At 43.9% G+C, this 25220-nt stretch overlaps 1 protein-coding gene across 1 annotated transcript in view; it reads left to right on the forward strand.

The window, feature by feature from the left end:
- Nucleotides 1-25220, forward strand: part of GRHL1 (grainyhead like transcription factor 1) — a 41902-nt gene that overhangs the window by 12974 nt on the left and 3708 nt on the right. Inside the window, exons 9-14 of the mRNA XM_067294834.1 lie at nucleotides 13109-13267; nucleotides 19074-19161; nucleotides 21519-21658; nucleotides 23063-23100; nucleotides 23203-23291; nucleotides 25058-25143. Of these exons, the coding sequence (XP_067150935.1) occupies nucleotides 13109-13267; nucleotides 19074-19161; nucleotides 21519-21658; nucleotides 23063-23100; nucleotides 23203-23291; nucleotides 25058-25143 (600 nt within the window). The remainder of the gene's footprint in view (nucleotides 1-13108; nucleotides 13268-19073; nucleotides 19162-21518; nucleotides 21659-23062; nucleotides 23101-23202; nucleotides 23292-25057; nucleotides 25144-25220) is intronic.

The following is a 25220-nucleotide window of genomic DNA, read 5'->3' on the forward strand; positions in this document are numbered from 1 at the left end:
GCGCCAAACATTTCCCAGAGCAGTGATGAGCTGGTGCTGAAGATGTGATTGAGTGTAGTTGGGCTTGGCAGTTAGCACAGTCTCTTGGTGTATCCCAGTGGGAGGTGGGGGGCAATTTCTCAGGAGTTGAAACTGTGACAATGGGATTGTATTAAGCAGAAGAGGGAGTAGCTGCTGTTGTTGAGCTAGCAAAGAACGTGTTGCTGAAACCACAGATCGCAGCACACAGTGACCTATTTCAGTCAGAGCAGCCCCCTGGTGAACTCTGATTTGATCCTTTTGCAGAACTTTGGGCACCACAGTAGGTACCTAAGTAGGGGCAGATTTCCTAGCTGTAGTTAACTGCAGCTGTTTGAAGCCATTCCAGCTTTAGGAAAAGCCCTGTGCATCTTCAGGTACCAGGATAGCAAGCTGGAAAGAATGGAGTCACCCCCCACTCCAAAGGCATTTCCCATCAGTTTGTTGCTGGAGTTGAAGTGCTGCAGTTCCCTTGGGAGGTTTTCCATAGTACCTGGGCTGGCTCTACTGGTCAGTTCAACAAGGATTACCCCAGGGCTGGTGATACTAGGTTTTCTTTAAAAACTGGGGACTATTTCCTTTAATTTTTGGAGACTGGCCGCTCCCTTGCTAGTACATTGTACCAGCTTCAAGAGGAAAACTGATGCTGGTACAAGGCTGCAGAACACCATGCCCAGGGAGAGCCCTAGCTGGGGGAGAAGAACAGAGGAACTCTCAGCAGAGTGTGCAAAAGTGCTTCTCTACAGCTCTGCATGCCACTGTGCTCTGCAAGAGGCACAAGGGATGGTGTCCCTGCACAGAGCCTTCTGTCATGAACTTTGCTCTGTGCTGCAAAAGAGCATTGGAGAAAAGACACAGGGGGAGGTTGCATGGACATTGGTGTTGGGTACTCCCCTGAATTTCAACTCTGTGGGAGAAGTTTGGAGCGTGTGATAGACAGCAGTGAGGAGCTGCATGACTAGAGAAAGTGCTGCCTTGAAGCATGTGCAATATCACTTGTGAAGCTGGTGTTGGATGCAGGGCTTCCCCGTTCACCAGACTCAGTACTTGGGTTTGGCTTAAGTCAGTCTAAGAATGATGGCAGGGGGCTTTACCTGCTGAAGCACATTAAAAGGCTGACGTTTTTTGAGGCCTGAAGCACTTCGTTGTATGAACGAACAGAGAAGGCTTCAGAGAGGCTGTCAAAAGGAGGCAGCATATGTTCCCAGAATGCTACCCAACTGCTGTAACCAGGCTAAGGTTGTTCTGTCTGAAGAACTTGGGTAGTCTGTGTTTGTGAGGTACTCAAAGGCTTTGGACTTGAACGCAGGGACGGATCTTGCAGAGACAGTAATGGTTTTAGGTCCCTAAGGACCTGGAAACTCTGACAGCTCAGCAGCTGCCTCTCTGCTGGCTCAGCCATCCTGCACAGTGGGGACAGGCCTCTAAACAAGGAGCAGGGCTGAGAGCTGTTGCTGAGAACCCAGTGGCTGCCCCAAGGAAAGCTACTCCCCACCCCACTGCCAGATGACAGAGCCCAGAGCCACTCTCCTAATTTTTACTTCTGAAGGCAGTCACGGCAATTAAGTGGGCAAAAAGCAGGCAAAGGATGCTAAAGGTTGAGAACCTCTTCTGGGGCTGGAGGACTGAATTGTTTGACAGCCCCTCTGCACTGTCCTTGGCATGTCAAGGCAGAGGGGCTGGTTTTAGTGGAGCAAGCAGTATTTATCTAGGGCTTCCAAAAGATGAACCAAACCATTTGAAAAGTTTCTTCAAGAGATGGCTGACCAACCTGCGTGTATCTGTATGAAGCTGGTATAGCTGCTTATTGCACAGGTGCTCTACATTCACCTGAATGAGTGGTCTTGGAGGTTGCAGGTCCATAGCAAAATTGCCAGTAGCAGCCTGAAAATGTCCAAAGACTCTCAAAGTGGTATCTTGGGTCAAGACTGAGCTGTACGGGATGAGGTGGTGCAGGAAAACACGACCTGTACTGGTTTTGTGGCCACGGACAAGACTACCTCCAGATTCACTCTGAGAGATCCATGTGCTTCGAGTATTGGGTGGTATGAAGCTGCCAAGAGGCATTCTTGGTACCAAAGTACAAAACTTGGCTCCTGATATCAGAATCATACTAGGAAAAAAATACTCTAGACTTCAGTGTTTGAAGAATTCTCATTTGTAGCAAGTTCTCTGCATGTTTAAGTATCCATTTAAGTTCTGTTCTCTCTCCCCCCTCTCCCCCCCCCCCCCACCCCGAGTGGATGCATTTGTCAGTGATTGGATTTCTCATCAGCAGAGCTGCAATTCTTTCTCAACGCCTATGATCTTATCAGGAGATGCCTGAGCCAATTTCAACAATTTTTATTGCATGGTTCATTTACTTTGCATTCTCTCTCTTTCTTTCTCTCTCTTGAGCAGGGAATAAAGAGAGAGCTGAGTTTCTGATGCTACAGAAAGTTCTCTACAGTAATAAATGCAGTTTATATTTAATAACAGCAGCAGTGTTGCATAGATTGTATGTTTAACCAGCCAGCAAGTCTTGATTATCAGAAACTTGCTTTCCCAGCCCTGGTGTTAATAGGACCAGAGCTGAAGGATTCTTCTGGGGTTGCTGGTTCTCCTCTTTCCCCTCTTGCTTTTGATTCCAGTTTGCTGTGGTAATGATTTAGTCCTGTGCAGTGTAGTATAATGGTGTGAAATGGGAGGCGATGAGTCTCTGTGTCTGAATTTCTGATGTAATTATTCATTCAGGCACCCAGGGCTCTGGGTGTGTGTCAAATGTCTTAAAGGAGAAATAGCATATTATCACAAGCTGCCCATAGCAGCTCTGGTACCAATGAATTATAAATACTTGCCTGCCTTTCTTGCACTAGCCCTAGCCCTGGTTGTGGAGGTGTATGGGAGTATCAGACCTCTGCTGCTTTGTCAGCTCTGAAGGATGTCACCTGCCCAAGGGAATGCTTTGCCAGTCAGTTGGGACGCTTTGGGGATTTTATAAAATACAATTTCTGGTGGAAAAAAATACTCTTTTCAGGTGTTAATATTGCTGCATTGCACTCCATAAAAGGGAAACTTCAGACTTTTTTTCAGCTGTAGAGTTGGGGAGGGAAAGGAGGAAGTTTGAGCTCCCTTCGGCATCCAGTATCTCCCAGCTGTGTTTTGCTGGGAGAGCTGAGTGCCACTCCAGGGTGTTTTTTGTGTGTGCAGGACACAGTGGACAGGTCTTACTCTGAGTGAATGGAGTCATCATGCAGGTGGCTATGTCTGTGCACTATTTGTGAGTACGTATGTGTAAAAACAGGAGTAATGCACGCACAGCAGGCATTTTTCAGTCTAGTATCCCACAGTGTCTGTGGGATTTAGAGCAAATGGTGTGTACTTTCCTGCAGCTCCTCTCTGCCCTCTTCTGTTCCTTTGAGACAACACAGGAGTTGTTAGATGTGGCCACCTTATGGAAAAGCGGTGGATTAAGTATTCTCTGAGCTCTGCAAGAGTGTGTTCAAGCTGGAAAAGTGATCAATGCCTAAATGCTCCTTGATCTTGGACAGTGAAGGGAGCTGAGGGTGGGGAGGAAGGCCAGACTTGGGGGGGGGGGAATGACTGCCCCTAAGTGTTCTTCCTGAGGATGGAGTAGAAGGCTTGAAAGGAAATGCTGCAGAGTGGGAAAGTGGTGATTCTTATGGGCTTACAGGGGTCCATGTTAAGAGGTGAGGTCTGACTTTACCACCTGAGGGACCAGGTAAAGGGGAAGGATTGGACAGGAGAGAATTATGCTTTGTGAGGAGGAAGAGGGTGGTGGTGAACTGGTGAATTGTTGAGTTGGGTATTTAGGAAAGCCAGTGCAACTACTAAGTTAGGAGGAGTCCTAGTTGGGTGCAAGCATGATCTGATGAGTCTGACAAAGATGTGTAGCTGATGCACTCACTTGCATGCAACAGGTAATGCTGGAGTTACCCTGAGGCTTGTGGAGGCTTCAAACAGTTTCCCATCCTGTCCCGGCCTTCTGCCATGCTGGGCAGACAGTTGAGGTAGGATTCTTTTCCTACTAACAGTTTTCAGATGTCTGAACCCAAGCTCATTATCTTCCACTTCTACTACTTCCAGTAGAGGTGGGGTGTCTGTGGCTGGAATGGAGCTCTCTCTGGAGGTGCCTGCCTCTCCTCATCAACTGTAGTAGGCTCGACCATCTTTAAAGTCAGTTGCCTAAGTTAGGGAAGAGGAATCTTCTCCTTGTGGGCCCAGTTTTGTGCCTTTGATCTCCATATGTCACCTGGGAGAAGCGTTTGTAGGTTCAGGTCATGAGTTTTTGAGACTGAGAAGCATCTTTTACCAGTTCTGTACAGCATGCCTGGTTTTCCTGCTCTTGGTTAGTACCCATAAAGGCTGTTTAATGAATATTGCCACTATGTGCGTGGTAAATGTACGCTTCCACCTAAGTGTTGCCTGCTACTCTATTCGTAACATTGGCCTTTGTCCTGTTAGCTCTATTGTGTTACCGGTTAGGTTGTGAAGCAAATTCTCTATCTCTTAACTTTGGCCTGGGGACATGACCTGCTCTCAGGTCAGTGACAGTTGAACAATCTGGACAGATCAGTTTCCCCAGGAATAACTGGCTTTGCTGGATCCCGCTTTGCTCAAATCCTGTCTGAGCTTCTGCCTTGTGAGACCCTGGTTCAGCCAGGGCCTCGTATCTGAACAAGGCAAGCCAGCATGCTTTTATGCCAGGTGAGAGGCAGAAAGGCTTATATGTTCACCTAGGAGCAGTTCTACATGAAGCTGGATAGGTGCAGGATGATTTTTCTGGTGCTGGTCTCCCCTCCTCAGGAGTGGCTGGCAGGTGTTGGTTACATGTATTAGACAGCAGCTCTACTGCTTCTCTCTTCAGCTGAAGATCTAGGAGAGGCACAACTGGGCAAAAAAAATTGGGCAGAACACAAAAAATCATCTTTACAGTGATCACAGGTGCCTCTGCCAGGTTTTGCAGTTTTGACAATGCAAGGACCCTGCTGTTGTTCTGGAGCACTGCTTCCATGCTTCCTCCTGGGTTGCCTCTGAGACATGGTGTTGCTTCCTGCAGCTCCCAGAGAAGTGCCCCATGGAGGTCGTCTATCTTGCTCGCTTTAGGCTGGCTGGTGGGACTGTAGCCAAAGATGATGTCACTGCACATTAAGGGCTCTAGTGTTCTCCCACTCCTTCACCCCCCCCCCCCCAAAAAAAAAAAAGAGTGTTGGAAGCACTGTGTGTGGAAAAGACTCTACTCAAAAGGGACATGTAGTGAGGGTGTAACAGTAGCCTTTAGAGATGGAGGACCTTGTGGTAGAACTTTTTGCTCTTTCTACTGAAGAGAATGTGCTGGAACATCTCTAAGTGACACCCTGAATGACAGAGCAATTAAATATTGCTTTTTTTTTTTTGTCCAAGAAAGATGAAACAGTCCTGTATTAAGGTAATCTGAGGCTAGTTTGGGTTGGTCTTTTGAAATAGCAGATTGCCCAATGAAGGTGGTCTTTTGGCAGATTCTCATGCATACTGACTGCAGTTCTTGGGCAGGATTTTGTCATTCAGGTGAGCTCAATTTTTAGAGAGGGTGTATCTCTTGCTATTACTTAAAGTGAGACTGGGCTGTACAGCACTGATTTATTTTAAGAGTTTATTCTAGCATAAACTGCGTTTGGTGTTCACTGTAGGAAGAATTTTAGCTTTTGATTGATGAATATTGCATGTATTTACATGGATGCCATTGTAATGAAACAGCAGTCATATGTCTCATTAAATAAGGTGTTGCCACCTTCAGCAGCATTAAGGAGGTACAGGTTTGGTTAGTTGGAAATGAAACTATGAAATGTGATGAGTCAAACATACTTAAAAGAAAGATACTGGTTTGAAGCCAAGACTACAGACCACAAGTACTTTGAGGCACAAGTACATATAACATTTGGAGTAGTGACATAGGAAAGTCAAAGCGAATATTGCTTACCTGCCTCTAATACAGACCCTTCCATTCTCTCTCTTGGGTTTTCTAAGGACAAGCATATGTTGTCCTTGCTTTTGAATGTTGCAAATTAGAAGCATTTTTTTCAGCTAATGTGATTTCCCCCCCCCGCCTCTGGACTTGGTGTCCTAAACTCTGCCATCCTTCTGGTCTTCCAGCCAACTGCAGAACTTGTAGCATAATTTTTAAAACAGAAACAAAAAGGGTATCTTCCTAAAGTTATCTTTTCTATGGGGAAAACTGGGAGATTTTTTTTCCCCTCTCAATTCCTCTTGAGCCTGATAGCAAAACTTCAATTTCAGACACTTCTTGTGCTCTTGTAGACTTAAGTCTTTCAATACTATTTTTCCATGTTGCTGCTTCTTTGCCAACCTGTTGCTTTTACTGTCTTTGAAACCAAACCAACAAAAGCTGACACCTGGCTTGCATCTTTATCTTATTGGAGCATGGGGTGGGGAAAAAGCATTGTTAGGAATGGGAACCTCTGTCCCTGTGTTTCCCACGTGTTGTGAACAGAGACATTCATGTATTCCCTTGCCTCAGAACATGTTGGAATAACAATCTGCATTGCTCTTTGTGAGCAGGACTATGTATTTTCCTTTCATTACCATTCATTTTTGTTTTGTTGATGGACTGAACTTGCTATGAGGATGTTCTTTTATCTGGGAATGGGTAATATTTCCCACTCTGCATTCCTTGGCATGGTGTAGAACCTGCGATGTGTTTTGTGTCAGTCACCCAAATTGAGCTTTGGAGGTTTAAATGCAAACTAATTCCACAGACTCTGAGCAGGATGGCGCTCGGCTCCCCCAGAACGGAGCTGGAACAGATGCAGCTCTATCACAGATCTGGCAGACAAGCCTTATTTGGAATGTCCGATCCCAAAGGCAGGAGGTGGCTGGGGAGCCCACAGGTGCATAAGTTGCCCAATTTTTATCTCTGTTTCCTGGCTTGCCTCCCACTGATGCAAAACCTGTGGTGCATGTGGGAGGTGAAGAAATGAATGTGAGAGCAGTAAGATTAGTGACCTCTCAGGTGATCTGTACCAAGCTCTTTTTTTGACAGAACTGTGTTCCCAGCACTGCTTTCTTAGGACATGCCTTTGTGGATGTGTGCAGGCAGACCTGTGCTTGCCCTGTCTGCACTCCAAGCTACCTGGCCGTGACCCAGCTCTGATCCTGGAAGCCACATAGCTGCGTTAGCACAATGCAGTGCCCAAGCTGACAGCCCTGCCTCTCAGAAGGGCTTGGAGTGGCACTGATACAGTTTTGTAAGGCTTTTGGGTGAGAGATGATTTGCATCCAGCCAGCTCGCAGCACAGACAAAGCGTGTTAAGGCCTATCTTGTGTGCATCCATGTGGACATATCTTTAGAGAAGACCCTTTATTTTTCCCTTTTATGTTTATATTTGTCAAAGCCTTTAGAGCAAACCACATGCTTTGGGCCATCAGCATTCAAATAACAACCCTTGAGCTTCCGGGTAATTTTTCTTTAGTGGATGGCTGATAAATGAGTTGTGTGTGGAATTTGGGCCTGGAGCTGCTCCTTCAACTAGCCAGCAAGTAGGGCTGTAACCAAATGGTGGCATACCCCTGAATTGCACGCATCTACAGGAGACCGGCAACTGTCGGGCTTTACATTAACATTCCCAGAATTCCTCTTGGCAGCTCAGTTGCGTTATGATGGGTGACGGTTGTGCATGTGGTGGTGATAGCTGTCTAGCTTCCACCTCTGTCATGTTCGACAGTGCACATCTCCGTCTTCTGAGGGAATCGGTGCAGGCAGAGGAGAAGCTGGTTCGAGTCCTCTAGTCCATACCCAAACTCTTTTACTTAGGTCTAGGTCCTTTCCCTGATGCGTTCCCTTGGTTTTTAATCTGGTGGATAAGTGTTAAAGGCTCCGCTTTAGTTTGGCTCAGTTTAGGGGCTCTGTGGCCTTATGTCCTGCAAAAAGTGAGAATAACGCATAGATAAAGTCAGCTGTACAAGGACTGCTGCCTTTCCCGGCCAGAGACCACAGACGTGAGCTTGCTGCTCCTAGAGAGAGCAAAGGGAGGTGCACCATAGATCCAATGGATCCCGTTGCATGAGGACCACATGAGGCTCCAGGCTGGCTCTGAGTAGGATATGCGTGTGGTAATCTGTCCACAGGCTGGGATTGTGTCCGTGTATTACGGAAATAGTCCTGGGATGCACAGGAATCCCTTTGCCTATTGTGTTGTTGGACAGAACATTGAAATTACTTAGGCAAAGTCAAGAAAAACAGCATCTAACTGCATTCCTTAAAAAGAAGCTCATCACAGTTTAATCTGTTCCTGGCTGGTGTGTTGTGAACTCCAAACGTCATGTTCTGTCCAAATACAACAATTCAAAATCATCCTGACAATTTTAAGCTAACTATAACATTAAAATGAGGGGCTTTTTGCCTACTTGGGAGTACTAGAAAAGAGCTGAAATTTTATCTAAATAAGAAATGTACTTGGATTATGGAGTAGTGTCTTTGTCCTCTGGGTATAAAAATACAGTGGAGGTATATGGAAAGAGGTGAATTCAATTTAGCTGTATTCTGTTGAAAATACAGCCATGAGGAAAAGATGGTTGGACTCAAATAGTCCCAAAGACCATCTGTGCAGGGTCTTACTTATCACAGTGGTGCAGAAGGATGTTCAAGTACTGCATAACAAGGCAATCTGTTAAGTGGCTTTTACTTCAGGTCTTACTTGTGCCTCTGTTGGACAGGGACTGGCCAAGGCTTTGAAATATGGTGTGCTAATACCCATCTGAGTTCCTGGCCATTGCCTATGGCAACCCCAGATATTGCTGATGTGTTCCTACACATGGTTCCTTTTCAACGTTACTTTTCAGTGAGTAAGAAGAGACTGTACAAGGTGACGTTTCATCTAAAGCTTCTGCATACGTAGCCTTTGGACTAAATCAAAATTGCTGGCGCTCTTTGCGTGACAAAAGAGCATGGCGTCCAAGATAAACTGAGGAGGAGAGATTTGGGTATGCAAGCCTTCATTTAAAAAAGGCATCTTTCATCTTGCTGACAGCGAGGTTCCTGCAGCGCTTTGATTGCCCTTTAATTATGCCTGTTTTTCCTGGTTTGTTTGAAAGGCAGATCTTGTTAGAAAAAGGTGCTGTGTGGAAAGAACTTGGCTGTCTCTGCTGCCCTTCCTTGAGGGCATACAGCAGAGCTGCCGGATTAATTTTTTCTGCATTATTAAAATTGAAGATTGTTTCTTGTAGATTTGAACATAGGCACAGTGCGTTTCTTTCGAGTTATGAGCGGAGGGGTGTGAGTGGTCAGGTGGTTAAAACTCGGAGCAAGAAGTCATGAGGTCTGGGTTCTTCCCACAATGGCTTCCATGATGATCTCAGAAGAGTTACGGCAATCCTTCTGCTTTACTTCTTCCTTTTGTTTAAAGCTGGGTTGCTACTTACCTACCCCAAAGGCTGCAGGAAACTGAATGTAGTGTCAGGAGACTATTAGGTGGAGAAGCATCTGTAGTGTGCTGGGGTGAATACTGCTAGCTGTGGGACTTTAGCAGGGTGCTCAAGCCCTTGCCAGCTCAGGTTTTATACTGTTTGGTGTTTTAACTCAAACCCCGCTGTTGTGGACCCATTTGTCTTGATGAGAATCTCAGCTTTCATTAAAAAATAAATAGAGAGAGAGAAAACAGCGCCAAAGTCTGGCTTTGACTGGGGAGAAAAGCCTGGAAATATGATTCAAATACAGACTAAAGGCTTAACTGCCAAGCAAGCAAAATGACTCAAGAATAGGTTTCTAATCCTTTAAAAAAATCTCCATTTTAAAGAAAATCTCCCTAACTTTTGAGAGTTTGACTCATATTTAGGTGCTTGGGCTTGATAAAACTCTATTTTTAAGTGCTGTCTTTATGCTGAATCTTGGGAGGCGAGATGAAAAAAAAATTTTTTTTTTTTTAAAAGTAACAACAGATCTTAATATAGCTGAGAATGCGGAACTGCCCTTAGAAAAATAGGTTGGACACATGAAAAGGAATCTTGCTCAGCAGGCTGAAGACGCAGAGCAACTTCTGCGGTTACGTTTCTCTTTCTTCTGGCAATTTTGGGGTGGGGATGTAGCTGGCTCAGTAACTTGGGCTTACGTTTCTTTAAGAACACAAATCAAATCTTCCTCAAGAAAAGCGCCTGGCAGAAACTGTTGTAGCCCAAACTGGAAAAGCTGTTTTCTAAAACTCTGTTTTTGCAGAATTTGAGGCAACTTCACGCTCAAGAAAAGGACATGGGGTCACAGGATGAATGGGGAGAAGTAGATGATCTGTTGAACTGAAATGCCTTTGTATGAACGGGTGAAGACGGGCTGGGTCTCTGTTGCTTCAGAGAGGTACACAAGAGGTGATCAGGTTTTAGTTGTCATCTCCTGCCTAGAATCCAGAACACTTAAAATAGAATTAAAATTAAGTCAGCTGTTTAAAGCCAGAACTAATCAAATGTGGAGAATTTAAAGTAGGAGGATAATCTTTGTCATCTGACAGACTATCCCAAATTCTCGTGGGATACCCATGCAGCTCTGCTGTAATAGCATGTATCTCATGTTGAGACCAAAGCGCCTACCTTTAGCCTAGAGTGCTCTACATGCTTTGCATAGCTGGTACGCCTAGGCTGCAGGGAACCTTGCTATCACCAGGATGTAGAGAAGGCTGAAAACTTGGACCTCAATTCTCCAAAAGAGAAGCGACACTGTGTCCTAGGGAACTGATAACTGATGTGCTGTTTTGAGTATGCTGGAGTACAGTGGTGTGAAACTCCAGTGAAGACACTTTTCAGAAATTCTGAGGCTGTGTTAAGCCTTTTGGAGTGGCTGCTCATGCATGTTTTAAAGAACAGAGGGTTTTTTTCATACAGATATAAGGGCTGTGTGTGAATATTCATTATGGGTAAATACATTTAAAATTAAAATTTAAAATGTAAAAACATGCAAACATCAGAGTTGAGGCTCTTAAAAAAACAAAACCCCTATTCAAGAAACACTATTATTCAGGCTGTGCATATCTGATTACACAGTTCTGAAAAGGGTGAAAGCAGCTCCACAGACTCCTTGAAGCTTTCCCCTAAGGTGTGCCAGTGCTGCAAGCAAAATGCCATTTTAAAATTGAAAGCAATAAAAAGGGGAGGGGGTGAGTAGAAGTTGGCAAAGCACTCATCTGGATTAGTCTGTTGAAGATTGAGTTTATTTTAAAATAATTTTTCTGACTGTGACTGTGATGTATTTACTTGTCTCAAAAAAGTTGAGGCGTTGCCTTAAAACAACAAGGTTTTTAGGATGTTGACACGCAAGCGGGAAGGCGAGTGGGCAGAATGAGTGTTGAACGATTGCTCACCTTAGGTACTGCTTCAGCCCTGGTTGCTTTTCATGCAGTTTCACATCTTGGGCTGTAGAACTTGAAATGCAGATAGTCATGGTTGTGGGGGGGAAGGCTTCTGCCAGTGTGATGTACTGACATTTTATTAGATATTATTTCACACGTTTCAATTTATCTCCATTCAAGTGGGGCTCAAGTGGGACAGTGGGGTGTTTTCAGGTCTGCGAGAAGTTGTTTGTGTACACCAGCTCCCGACTTGGGTAGCTGCACTGGGAATGCAAACTTGGTGTATGTGATGCGCAGAGGGGTTGCAAGTTGCATATGAATCTTGAACATTCAGAGGGAAGGTGCCTATCTTACAACACTCTTTTTTTTCTTTTTGCTTTTTATAATACTGTATGGAAAGAAAAAAAAAAGAAAAAGAAAAGCTTATATCACTAACCTGATGAATGTTATTAAATTCCCATTTTCCCATTTTTGTTAAAATGTGTAAAGGACATTGTAGAACCTGTGCAAAGAAGCCCATGACAAGCGCTTGGCAAAACCACAAATCGAAATGAAACCTGTAAGCGTTTCAAAATCTACTTTGAGACTCTGTAATACTAGAAGGGTTCCAGAAGGTGGCACTGATTTACTGCTGTGACTGTCAAACTGGTGCTTAATGCAAAATAAGTGAGCAGTTAGGTGATGGGACATTATTCCTGCAAAATCTCTGAGAAGATACTTCTGGCTCCCAAGGCTTCGCTTTTTTGAGGCATGAGTTCCCAGCCTCTGTTCTTGAGGCATAGAGGAGAGGAGCCATTGCAGGTCTTGGGATGAGCTTAGCTCATAAATTCCTGGTAATTAATTGTTGCAGCTTCTTCTGAGACATGCCTATAATGTGCATTGCATCGGGAGAAAGCTTGACACAATGCAAGTACATGTTCTGGACAGAAAGTATTCTGGTCTAGCTGTTCATATCCACATCAGAAAATTTCTTCCCTCTTAAGCAGTGCAAAACTCGTTCTCTGGGTTTTCAGGCAATTACGAAAATGAAATTATACATGCTGAAAATCACTCTTAATTAATTTTTTCCATAATTCAATTTTTTATTAGAATAATGAAAATATTACTTTCTCCCTTTTATTCTGAACATCAACAGGATATTGTAGGTTTTACTGAGGAATATTCAAGTTGATGTTCATGTTTTTAACTGTAAAGTCCAGGAGCTCTTCCACTGAAGTAATGGACTTGTTCCTGTGTTTAAAGTTAGTACTTGTCTAATATTATATAATAGTTGTTAATATTATTTTTAAAAGACCAGATGAGTAGTTTCAAGCTTAAGCTGCACTCACAGAGCTAAGTTTGTTTTCCTCTGTCCAGATTAATGTAAATTGTTCTAAGTCTGGTTGTGTTCATAGCAAGATGGTAAAACACCGGCCAGTGAAGCCTGGGTGTAGGAGGATTTCTGTTGCTGAATGTTTGATCGTGACAAATGAGATCTCTTGGGCAGAAGTATCTAGGAAAGCTGGGTGGAGGTCTTTGTGAAGTGTGGCAGTTTGTTTAAATTCACTCTGGCAAAGTGTTTTTTGTTCCCTCTAATGACTGGTTTATATAAAGAATTAAGAATGTAGTGCTGCTTTTTGTGGATTTTGTCTGATAGCTCAGGAGGTCCTACTTATAGTGATGCAGACCAGCATTTAGATCCCAGCGCTGAGTAGTCTGCTGCTCAGTGGCCTGCCAGGTGTTTGTGTGTCACTGCTGATGGGTACCTGTTTCCTCTTCTGCAGGTCTTCATTTCTGTGAACTGCCTCAGCACAGATTTTTCCTCTCAGAAGGGGGTTAAAGGTCTGCCCCTGAATCTTCAAATCGACACCTACAGCTACAATAACAGAAGTAACAAACCTGTCCACAGAGCCTACTGCCAAATTAAAGTCTTCTGTGACAAGGTAAGGTTGGGGTCAGTCTGCAATTACACTTTAGGAAAGGTTGTTCCCCAATTTAAAGGACTTTTACCCCTTTCTTGTTCTGCCACTTACTGTTTTGGCTCATTGAAAACTCTGTGTGTTCAGCCTTTGCAAGGAAAAATTTCAACCCCTTCTGTTTGACTCGGAGATGTTAAGATGACCTCAGATAAATTTAATGCTCTCAAAACGTTGGAGCACTGAGAAACGTTTCTGAGCACCGTGTCAACATTGACTTTGGAGAAAGGTCAGTCAGTGGAGGAAGACAGTGAATGTTGGTGCTCCAGACACCAGAAGACTCTACAGAGTTAGTCTTCAGCAGACGGATAAATCAGTGCAATTGATTTGAACAAATGGAGACTTTCATTTTTGCCCAAGCTACATTGTGTGGCTCCTTTCATATTTCTTTGTGTGTTCTTACAATGTTCATTTTCAAAAGAAAAAAGCTTTGCACATCTTGCAAACAGGAATATGTTACTGTTTTCATTGTGCCCCTGTGAGACACAGAAGTAGTATAATGAAGCCCATTTATAGGCTAGGTGGGTGCTGTAATTTGACTGCTTTGCTCTGTTTAGCACCTAGAGAACAGACACCTTTTCCAGAGATACTGATCACCTGATGCTGTGAAAGAAGCACAGCAGGAGCTGAGCTGGAAGCAGTTGTAGAAGCCTAACTAGGTTTGCAAAGAAAGGACACTTATTTTTCCAGCCTTTGTAACCTGTTCCCATCTGAGCAGACTTTTGAAGGACCAGAGCAATTAATGTGCAGTGTTGCTATTTCCAGAACAACCAAGATCTTTCTAAGCTGGGATGACCACTGCCCCCAACTTCCCCAGTCCCTCTTTTGATCTCTGGGAACCATGTGGGCTTCCTGTTTTGCTGGCATCATATTTGATTAGGGCTTCTCAGTCTTTGCATCCAGACTGTCTTTGTTAAAAGGACTCTTCACAAGTGAGATCTCTAATACTCCTCCATGCAGCTGCAGCTCTCAGCCAGACTTATCACCTTCCCTCTTGATTCCTGTGCTAGCTTTGCACTGGTCGCCTACTGTGCAGTGTCATCCCCCAGGACACTGCTGCAAAGGTCAGTCTCCCAAAGCCATTGCTCTGCCCCTGCTTACATCCCAAAATGGAGCCCTCTCCAATTTGCCTCTGCTCTAGCATCCCATTGACCCATTCTGCCAAGTTTTATTGTCCATCTTTATGTTTTTAAAGAGGTCTCTTTGCTTTCCTTCATGGCTGGGAGAAGCTGCCTGTAGTCTTCAGTATAAAGTTCCTTGGTCATCTTCCTTCACATGTCTTCTGAGAAGTCTCCTGTTGTGATGAATTCTACCAGGAATTTACTGGAGTGTTATGAATGTTTTTCTCGAGTTGCTGTCCTTTCTCTGTTGCTCTTCTGTCATGGTGTCTCCCCTATCTTGCATGTAGATAGGCCCAGTCTTAAAGACTTGCCAGTCTTTCTGTGGTGTGGTGGGTTTTGATTTTTTTTTTTCCTTCTTTTCCTTCTTCTTTTCTTTATAATACAAAGAGGCTTACAAGACTTGGGTCTCACAGATGTTCTTCAGGCCCAAGTCTTGTAGGTCTCTTGCCCCCCACTCCCCTCCCTTAAAGTGAGCTTGGAGATCAGTGTGTGTCATCTAAAGCTCTTTGATTATCTTGGAGTCTTGCATGTGTTATCAAACTTTATTCATTAGAATACTAGTGAGTGTAGACCTGCTTTGGGGAAGAGGGGGGGTCTTTTACTCATAAGTTATCCAGTCAATTTCTGACATGGTGCTAAAATTACTAACATGCTTGTGCCACTTCTAATAAGGCAAGTTGGTTAATAAAAGGGCAGACGTGTAGTCAGTACATAGCTTAAAGGAAACTATTTGAATCTATACCATAAGTTTCAACAAGTTCAGTGAAGCAGTAACGCCACAGTATCCCGTATTTTCCTTTCGGATTTTTACCTTTCTTCCTGCTCTATTCCCCAGGGTACTTTGCCAATTTGACCTGAATTGGAAGGGGAGGGCAAGGGAAGATTACTTTTGTGTATTTAATCTGCCTATTGTGCATGCTGTGAGCATGCAGTCAACATGAGGTGGATGCCTGATGGTTCTGCACCATTGTTTTTATAGAAATGGTGTGGAAGTTTGTGGCCTTTCAGATCCGGCCTGGACCAGACAGTGGGGGCCAGGGACAGAGGCTGACAAGCTGAATGCTGTTTGTCACCATGTTGGATCAAGCTCTGTTTGCAAATGCCCTGTGCCCAGTCTGGCACTGGGGGAGTGCTCCAGTGAGCAGCCCTGTGTTCCTACAACTGCAGATACTGACCCACAAACCCTAATGGTGGCTTTCCTCTTCAGACTTGTGTAAGAGTATTAGCATTTCAGAAAGAGCAGACATTTTCCAGCAACAGCCCGGCTTGGAATCTGAAATAATCAGTCAGCTTATCTTGAATGCTTATAGGACCATCGTTACTATAGTATCCACACATATTGCAATCCTTAATATATTTGTCCTCATGTTGCCACTCTTCTCTGTAGAGGTGCTGCTTATCCCTGTTTTATTAACAGGGAGCCAAGTCTATATGCTGTGGAGGTCTGTTTTGAAAAAACAGCACAAAATGCTCATACTGTGGCCACCTAAATCCAACAGCTCTGTGCAGACCCGTTCTAATCTTTTGTCTATTAAGGCTGGCTCTACACTGCATGCTTGAACTGCCTTTGAACCCGGACACTGGAAGACAATCTTCTACAGGCTATGCTTTTATGCACAAATCAATAAGTATCTAACAGAAGGTCAGACAGTTTGGTTAATGTTATGTGGTGGCCTTTGCGTAGGAATGGAGTGAAGGAAGAGTTTTCCCATGCTTGGGTTAAGTTGGGGAAGGGGAACTGCTACTGCTTGTTTCTGGTTGTTGGCTGCTGCCCCTGAGCCTAAGTATTTTTGTGTGTTTCTCTCTCCCCTTCACTCTCTGTATAGAAGTGGGTCTACCTGTGCCCAGGAGGATTGTCTCTCCTCTAATTGTAGGTGGTTTTGAGGCCTGGGAAGAGATCTGAGTGTAATAGTGTTGTCTGGCAAGTTACAGCACAAGCTTGGTCCAGGTTTGGCCTGACAGTACCCGGGAGATGCAGAGAAGGGGCTGACCTGTCCCAGGGAGAGACCTCCTTCTCTAGTATAAGCGGTGTTTCAGCTAAGCACCATGCAGGGAGGAGAGGATTGAATACAGGGTTTCATGGGTCACAGCTAGTGCCTCTCCTCTAGGACCTGTCTTTATTTTTACAGCAATAGACAGTGCTGTTGGGAGGTATTCGGAAATGGTCAGAACAGGAGAGTGAGGCGTTACGGGGAGGAGAGAAGTCTTGTGAGGTGGCTGGAGACAGCAGTTGATGCGTAATAATGTAGACTCTTCTGTTGCATGATGCAAAATGCATGCTACACTGCCCCAGTGGGATGAGGGGAAGAGAGGAGGGAAATCCCTCTGTCCTGCTTTCCTCAGCCCAGTAAATGTATCCTAGAAGTTGCTAAAGCTTCTGTAAAGAGCAGCTTCCCTTACAGCAGTCCTTTTCCTGTCTGACCTACATAGTGAACCCAACAGCGAAGAAACAAGACTTCAAGGCTGCAGTCCTGCAGATCTGTGAAAAGCATTGCTTTTTCAGCGTCTGCCTCCACCAGTGTTGGGGCAGCCTGCACGCTGTGGGTCATGAGCTCAGCTTGCTTCCAATAGTGTTGTGCTGTAATTAGACTTGTTTGGTTTGGTGTCCCCTGACACCCTCACGTCTTCAAGCCCCTTTGCCCTAGTTTCCATGAATGGGAGAGTATTAGGAGTGGAAGTTGCCTGCAGTGACTTTTCCCTGCCAGCTAAACACCCTGGCTGTTTTCTCAAATGTAGAGACATCAAACGCACTGACAGGCAGTCCGGCTGTTTCACTGGAGGACAAAAAGCCTCTGCTCTCCTATTCTGCCCTGTTGGCAGTCTTTCTGGTGGCTCAGCTGCAGGTATGCTGTGAGCTGCTTGCTGAGAAGAGCCCTCCAAGTCAGGCCACCTGGAAGGCTACCACAACTGCTCACCCAGTTGTTTGCAGGCTGAGTGCCAGAGCTGTAGCCAAAGTGAATGTAAAGCAGGGCCTGAGAGCAGCTCTCCCATCTTCAGAGCAAGTCTGTCTTAGGCAGTGTGTAATGAAGCCAGGTAACCCACGGTGCCCTGAAGACCCTGGGTCTGACTGTGCATTTTGGCTGTTGTGACTCTGCTTTGCTCCATCTCTGCATGTACTTGCTGCTTATCAAGCTGGGTTTCTCTGGGGGAGGGAGGAATGACAGCGCTCTCCAGATTGCAGCTTCCCTTTTGCAGCCCAAGAATCTGTTACAGAACCAGAGATTTGAGAGGGAGGGTGGAGGGAGGAAAAAAAACAAAAACAAAAAACAAAATCACCTGCGGCATTTAACATACTGACAAGAATGTGAAATCTTGCATTCCAGGCTGTAGACCATCCTCTGGATGATGAAGTTGTGAAAACTTTTATTAGCTTATTTTTTTCTGTAATTGTGAACTCGCTGACAGAGTCAGGATCAGATACAAGCTAGGCTCTGCTGACTGTGCTAGATGTAGCAGAAAGGCCTATTATCAAAACATGGCTTTTGTTTTTCATGTGAGATTTGAAATGTTCTTCCCTAGGCCCCTGTAACCTGGAATAAGTTGACTTTAAAACAAGACTCTGACTGTGTGGCATGGGAGGATCAAGGAGGTTTTCCTGAAATGTGTAGTGTTGGTGTTTTGTATATTCTCCACTACCAAGATGGTGATGTTCTGTAGCACAATGTTTGAGTGGCAGAATTTTCTTCTTTCCATGTGAAAGATAGAAAACATAGGGCTGCAGCTAAACTTGGCCTTTCTGCCACCTCCTTCTGCTGTCAGGCTGAGATGTTGCAGCCTTGCTGGTAGGGGAGGTTGCAAAGTAGGGATCTACTATGGGCTTATCACCTCATGCAGCTGGCAATGTGACCCAGAGTCACACAGGAGGCCTGTGCAGAACTGGAGGAACAAGTGTGATTCCAGCATATGGAATTACCATCCATTGCCCCAGACACAAAACATTCTTCCCTCTTCCCCTCCATCATAATTAACTGCCTGTGCCTTGCAGAAAATATGTCTCTCTCCCCATTGCTGTTTGGTTTGGAGGATTGGGAACTATGTAGGCAAGAACCCAGTTAGGTATTTGTGGATTCCACAGGAGCCTGGCACTGATAAAAGGAGAAAAAGTAATGCTTACTTTAAACTTACTTACTTTAAATGTCTATAGCTTTAGATCTGTGAAGGCTAGTACAGCTTCCACTGGCTCCAGCGGCACCATGCAGGTAAGTATTTTGCAGCTTTACGAGGAGAGGTGGTCCATGTGTGGCTTGATTTTTTACAGATCAAGATTTAATGATTGTTTAGTGAACTTTCTAATTAGAGAGAACTTGCAGGTTTTTATTGTTTTAAACACTTAAACACTTCAGATATGTTTTATCCCGTGTGTGGACAGTTGTTAAAGCTGTGGGTATCTTTTGTTGTCGTATCCCTGCCTGGCTTGAAAGAAAAGCAGTGGTTGCATCTTGGAAATGGTTGCTGGATTTTGTTACATGACAAGACTTCAAAAAACACTGGACAGATCTCAGTAATGGCTTTTCTGGCTAACATGAAGCTCAGGTGCCGTGGAGCTGACTTCCATGAATGTGGCTCTGGAAGGATCGCTGTTCTTGTCTGTACAGCCAAAAAACAAACTGAAAAGACCTTCTCTCTCCTTCTCCCTTAATCTCATCTGGCAGGGAGCAGAGAGGAAGATCAGGGATGAAGAACGAAAACAAAGCAAAAGAAAAGGCAAGTGCAGTGACCCCAGCTCTCAACTGAATGCCTGTAAGTAGAAATTATTCTATGAGTATTTTAAATGTTTTATCTCAGTTACAAATAGTCTGTGCAGTAGCTCTCTCATAAAAATAAGTCAATCTTTACCCCCTATGGAATAATTTTTGCTTTAAGACATTGTTTATGGAGCCATAAATTGTGTTTTGCAACATACTGGGTCACTTAGTATTCACTTCTACATAGTTCTCTCTGTCCAAAACAGGGTTCTGCTGCCTATTTATTTAGGGTATGTATTATAACAGCTGAAGTGACATGGTGAGGGTGAGATTTTTGGGAACTGTTGAAGCCCCCCCAGCTTCGGGTGTCAGCAAGAACTAGAACTGTTCCAAATGTTTCCAGATTGATGCTAAACTTTAGTTTTAACTTCATTTAAAAATGTGATTACAGCTGTGCAGCAAGATTGCAGCAGACTTTGGACTGAGCCCCTCATCTCCCAGCCCTGTGCTCAATCTTCTAGAGAAAAATGGTCCTTATTAAATAATTTCAATAGAAATAGTTTCTAGATGTGTCAAAGTGATGTGGAGGCTGCGGCACTCTTAGGTCATAAAGGCTGTTGAGCTACTTCGTTTCAAGCATCTTTCCTGTAGCTGCTGCGGATGAAGCTTTTGTATTTTGACTCCAACAGATTCTGTGTTTTGATGACTAGTTACTCATTAACAGAGTTGCTTAGAGGAAAGTGCATCTCCCTGTTCTCCCTTTGCACGGGGCAGGTGCGTGCTCTCCCGTGCTCTGCTTGGTGTGCTTGTCAGAACTGTGCTATTAACAGTCCAACTGGTTCAGCAAGCATTCACCTCACAGCTTGCTGAGCAGGATTTTCCTGACACAGCAGGTACCAGCTGCTGGAGCAGCTTCAGAAGAAGATAATGCTATAAGGGAACCAATTTGCTCAAGGAAAGTTGCAGAAAGGGCTGGGTTTCTGTCCCCCCTCCCCCTGCCCCCATACATCATAAAAGGTGGGTTTGGCACAATGTTAGCATTTCACAAACGTAGTAGTCCCAAATGACTCCCAAAAGATTACTGCACACAGCACTTTGTGTAATGCCTGAAAAGGGCAAACAGTTTCAACAGTGATTTCCAGTCTTACAGTTTTACAAAAGCTGCTTTCCAGTGTGAATTTCCTAGGCTTGGGCTTAGCCTGATGTGACCTTTGTTTTCCTGGAAAGTACAGTCCAATGCAGCTTAGCTCTTGCATGGGGGGGAATTTTTTATTGTTTTAAGCCATAAGCTGTTAAACCCACTTCCAGGAACAAAAATACCATGTGCATGTGGATTAGTAGTAGAAATAGTTGGTGGGTTTTGGGGTGTGTGGGTTTTTTTTTTTTTTTAATCAAAATTATTTTTACAGGGATCGATTGGTCTTTGTGAAATCAGAGTTTTGCAAGGAAAAATTGGCTGCACTGGGAACACTAGAAGTGAAGTGTTTTGTTTGCGGTTGGTTTAACCCAAAATCTAAATGTTTCCACTTGGTGGAAATTAATGGAGGTCTTTAACTGGGATCAGTTTGACATGAGCACATTTGAAGTGTGACAGTGGTCTGTAGGAGCTGCAGTTCGGGCATCTCTGCCTCCCTCCCAGATGGGGATTTATGGGTGAAGTCTGTCAGCTTCATGCATTCTGTCACTTCAGCCTGCATGTCATGGGAGCCGGCGCTCATCCTCATGGGGCTAGTGGGGATGAACTGGGGTCTAGCAGCAGCTTGGGGTGACTTGGATGAATGATGAGACAAACAAAAACCTAAAACTTGAAAAGGTGGAATTGAAATGTAACTCTAAATGTTGCATCTTACAAGAAATGCAGTATTTACTACCATTTCTTTAATGTGATGATGCTTTTGTGATACTGTCTGTTGTGAGACTCCCAACTGGAACTAGGCGGGATGCAGTTTTTCTCCTTGTTTGTTGTCTTTCTGCCTTTCTCATTTGGAAAATTCAGAGACCCTTTTAGAGAAAGGATAGGGAGAAGAGGGGGGAGATGGGGACTTGTTTTTACCCTCTGTTTGGAAAATTCACTTGGTACATGGAAGACCTGGGATTCTGTATTGGGGTGAGTGGTCAGACAATTCTCCAGCCGAATTTAATATTTAAATAAGGTCAAGCAGCCCAGTTAAAGAGAGGGAGCAAACTCCCGCTTATTTCTAACACAAGCTGTTTACTCAGGGTCCAGGCCCTCACCTGGTGGAAGACCCAGGTTCAAACTCCTCCTCTACCACAGGGGCTTCTCCCTCTGACCTGGACCATGGTGTATCCTTGTTCAACAGTGTTACGTGCCTTTTAAATGATGTAGGAAAGCCACATCCCTGTCAATGTCTTTGCTATTCTGTATTCCAATCTTTGGTCTCCCCCTGCCAGTTTCTGATGTCAAAGTGCCAATGCTTCCCTCACACAAGCGTACGGACATCACCGTCTTCAAGCCCTTCATGGATCTAGACACTCAGCCAGTCCTTTTCATTCCTGACGTTCACTTTGCAAATCTTCAGCGTGGTGCCCACGTATGTAAACCTGTGGGTGTGGGGATGAGGAGGGCAATGGAATGTATTTGTAAAAAGTCTAGGGTGCTGTGTGTATGTATAAGTATGAAATGCCAGACTGTCTGCAGTGGTGCTGTAAACAGTTACAGGCTAAGTCTCAAATGAGTGACAGACATTTCTCCTAAAGGCACTGGCTGGTGTTAGCTGGGGGACACTTTCTGAAGAAACTGTTTTCCTGTAAGCTCCCATTTCCCTGAACCTGAAATGATTTTCCAAAGCATCTCCAGTTCAGAATTTGATTTAGCTACAGACTGGTTTCCTCTTGTAAAATCTGTTAGTTTTCTGGTGAACTAATGTAGACCTTGGGCTCTCCAACCTGCTGCTGCAGTGAAAAGCCATACTATGGAACTGGCAAGTGTGTCAGTTGTGTAATTGGCTGCCTCAGCATTCCTGGAAAGTCCCAGCTGACAGAAACTGAAAGGGAGAAAAAAAATCAGAGTGCAAACAAATTTCAAAATCTTGAACTTTCCTGCGTCTAGAGTTCTGGCATGCTCTAGTATAATATAAATCTTAGTTTTTTTAAGGGCATTGCCTAATCTCCTAACAGGGATTGAGAATAAGCTTTGTATCTTCAAGGCAAGCTTTACCACATGTTTCATAGTGGAGAAAATCCACAGTATGTTCCATAGTAGAGTCTATGGAGGTTTTACTACTGACTCTGTCAGAGGACTCTGTACCAGCCTGTATAGGAACATACAAGAGCTGACTGGCTTTCTATCTTTGGCATTTTGGACCCTTTTAGATTCTGTTTTTGGAAGGAGGTAATGATGATGCCTACTGGCTTTTGGAAGGTCGAGGCAGTATCATTTGATATAGGGCTGAAAGATAATAAGAGGAAATGAATTCCAGTTCTGGATAAAATTTTCACAATGCTAAGCAAAAGTATCATCTGCTTATTAAAACAAAGATGATGCTATTGTTTGGGTAGAAGCATCTTAACTTCTAGCACTATAATCCTGGCTGGCTCTCTACCTCACAGCCTCTTTTTCCCCACCATCTCATGTATTAATGGACTTATGGTTTAGTCAGGTGGGTGGACCATCCATCTGTCCCTCGCAGCTCCTGTCATGGGTTCAGAGGTTCCCTCTCCCTTAACAACAACTTGATGCTGCTGTTCTATGCCAGTGAATCTTTAAAGCAAACAAAGCTGTTGCTAAGCTGCTATTAACAGGTAGGGCCTAGAGGGATCGAAGAGTATTGCTGGCAGGACTGTGCTACCCCAGTTGCGTTATGCGACTTAGTTCTGTAGAACTTAGAGCCCTCTTTAATGTTTTTAGAGGACTGAATACCACGTGAGGTTCTACCTAGGTCATCAGCATTCACTTTCCTGCCTATGTCAAGAAAATCTCCTCTTTGTTTTAAAAGGTCCTTCCTGTTGCTTCAGAAGAATTGGAGGGTGAAAGGTAAGAGCTGTACTACTTCAGGCTGCTGAAGTCTTGCTTCCAGTCAGAGGACTAAGTCCCCATAACTATACTGCTGCTAACTTTTTGCCCTAATAATGACAGCTCCAACCTGAAGAGAGGGGCTTACATTGGTGAAGAGGATTTTATTACTACTCCAAATAAGATGGCCAGAATAGAAGAACCAAAAAGAGGTATTATTTTTTTTTCATTCAAAGACTGAATTGTTGGAATGTTGGTCCATCATGATGGAGATATGGATGTGAGACTTAAAAGGGTCATTTACATTTAATTTGGAATATAGTTTAGCTTTTTTTTTTTTTTCCCCTGGCTTTGAGTAGTAATAGTGATCATGTATATCAGGATGTAGTTAAATTCTACAAATCTTTTGTCTTGTGAGAATTCTTGGGTTTTTCTTCCAGCCCAGATACTAATTGTCTCTAAACTTTGGTAAACTGCTTACCTGTTCTGTGTCTCTTTCTTTACACTGTCTCCTTGGCAGAGTGGGGGAGCAAATTAATCACCTAATCCAGTACAAAGTACTTTGGAAGCAGTCTGTAGGACTCCGAGTGATTAATGCCAATAATTGGTTCTAGGTATAAAACTATTGCATCTATCATGGTGCTGGAAAAGGAGCTATTCCTAGTTGAGAGCCAAACTGAATGGCTTGTTTGTTTGTTAAATGTGTTGTCAGCCTTTGCAATTTGATATGAAATTGGATGTTGCCATGGTGTCATGGAAGGAGATGAGGTCCCTTTGGAGATTATGCAGAGGATTACCTGCCTGGTGACAATCACGTGGAAGGACAATGCCAAGCCAAGAATTAAACTTGTGCCTGTGACTAAAATTGGAACTAGAAAGCCCAGTCTTAATGGGCTGCATCTAGATACACCAATAAGGAAGGATAGAGGGTTGTGGGTTGGTGGTTTTCTGGGGTTGTGTGTTGTTTTTTCATGTTTTTGTAAAAGGAAATGAGACCTTGTGGTTTCTCTTGCTGCAGCAAGCCGTAAAATGAGACCTATGGGACTATCTCTCTTTTGGCTGCTGTATCATCATACCTGTGTTGTAACTGAGAGGCTTTGTGCTGTCGTCCTCCCTCAAATCCTTCTCTAGTAGCTGAGATTCATCAGGTTGCTGTACTGTCCTGAGTTCACCTTGTTCGACTTAGATACCCCAATAATTGTTTCATGTCACAGGTGTGTCAAAGTTGTAGCTGATCAACCCTCATAAACAATCCAAGTTGCAATACCTAGTCATTAGATGGATTAAGGACAGCAAAGCTGTTCAAATCCAAACTTCCTTGCTCTTCTGACTTATTCCTCAGTCTTAATGCAGTTGTTAGTAAGGCTGATGGTTATGTACAGTGACTCTTGCCTAGCTTGAGAATGCTAGGGATGCTTACCTGATTGGGTTTCTTATTCTTTTGTTCCCTTCCTAGCAGGAAACTAAGTCTGCGTTGTGTGTCAGCTGGGATGGTATGAGTATTACTGAAACATGACAAGGGGAAGAAGAGAGATGGGACAGCATAAGAGGAGTGGGGGAGCATACCAATAAAGGATAAGAAATGAGAAGGTGGCCAGGTTGGCTTTGCTCGCTGTGATAGCATCTGTTGGATTATTCTATTGTGCAAAGTCTTATGGCAGATGACCTGTGACATATGGTGGACCCTAGAGGCTCAAAGCGCTGTGTTTTGCTTTCTTGTGTGCTTCAGATATAGCCTTTTATGAAATAATAGAGAAAATAACAAATATAGAAAAATGCAAAAGTGTTCTGCAAATAAAGATGTTCAATGCATGAACATGCAGTATTTCTATGTGCAAAAGTGTGTTTTGAGCTAGCTTAGCTATGCATGTTTTCTGTGACATCTTTAATGTATATTACTCTGTACTTAGCCACTATTGTATGCTGATCTTTGAGGAGCCATTATGCAGTAAATTCCTCTCTCTGATTTATTTTTCAGTGTTGCTATATGTCCGAAAAGAGTCAGAGGAAGTCTTTGATGCACTTATGTTGAAGACACCGTCTCTGAAAGGTTTAATGGAAGCTGTAAGTAATAAGGTTGTTTTATATTCCTTGACTCTGGTTTGGGAAACAGTGACTATGTAATTCCTGGCTATTCAGTC

The sequence above is a fragment of the Apteryx mantelli genome, chromosome 3 (assembly GCF_036417845.1).
Source record: "Apteryx mantelli isolate bAptMan1 chromosome 3, bAptMan1.hap1, whole genome shotgun sequence".
NCBI classification, from domain to species: Eukaryota; Metazoa; Chordata; class Aves; order Apterygiformes; family Apterygidae; genus Apteryx; species Apteryx mantelli.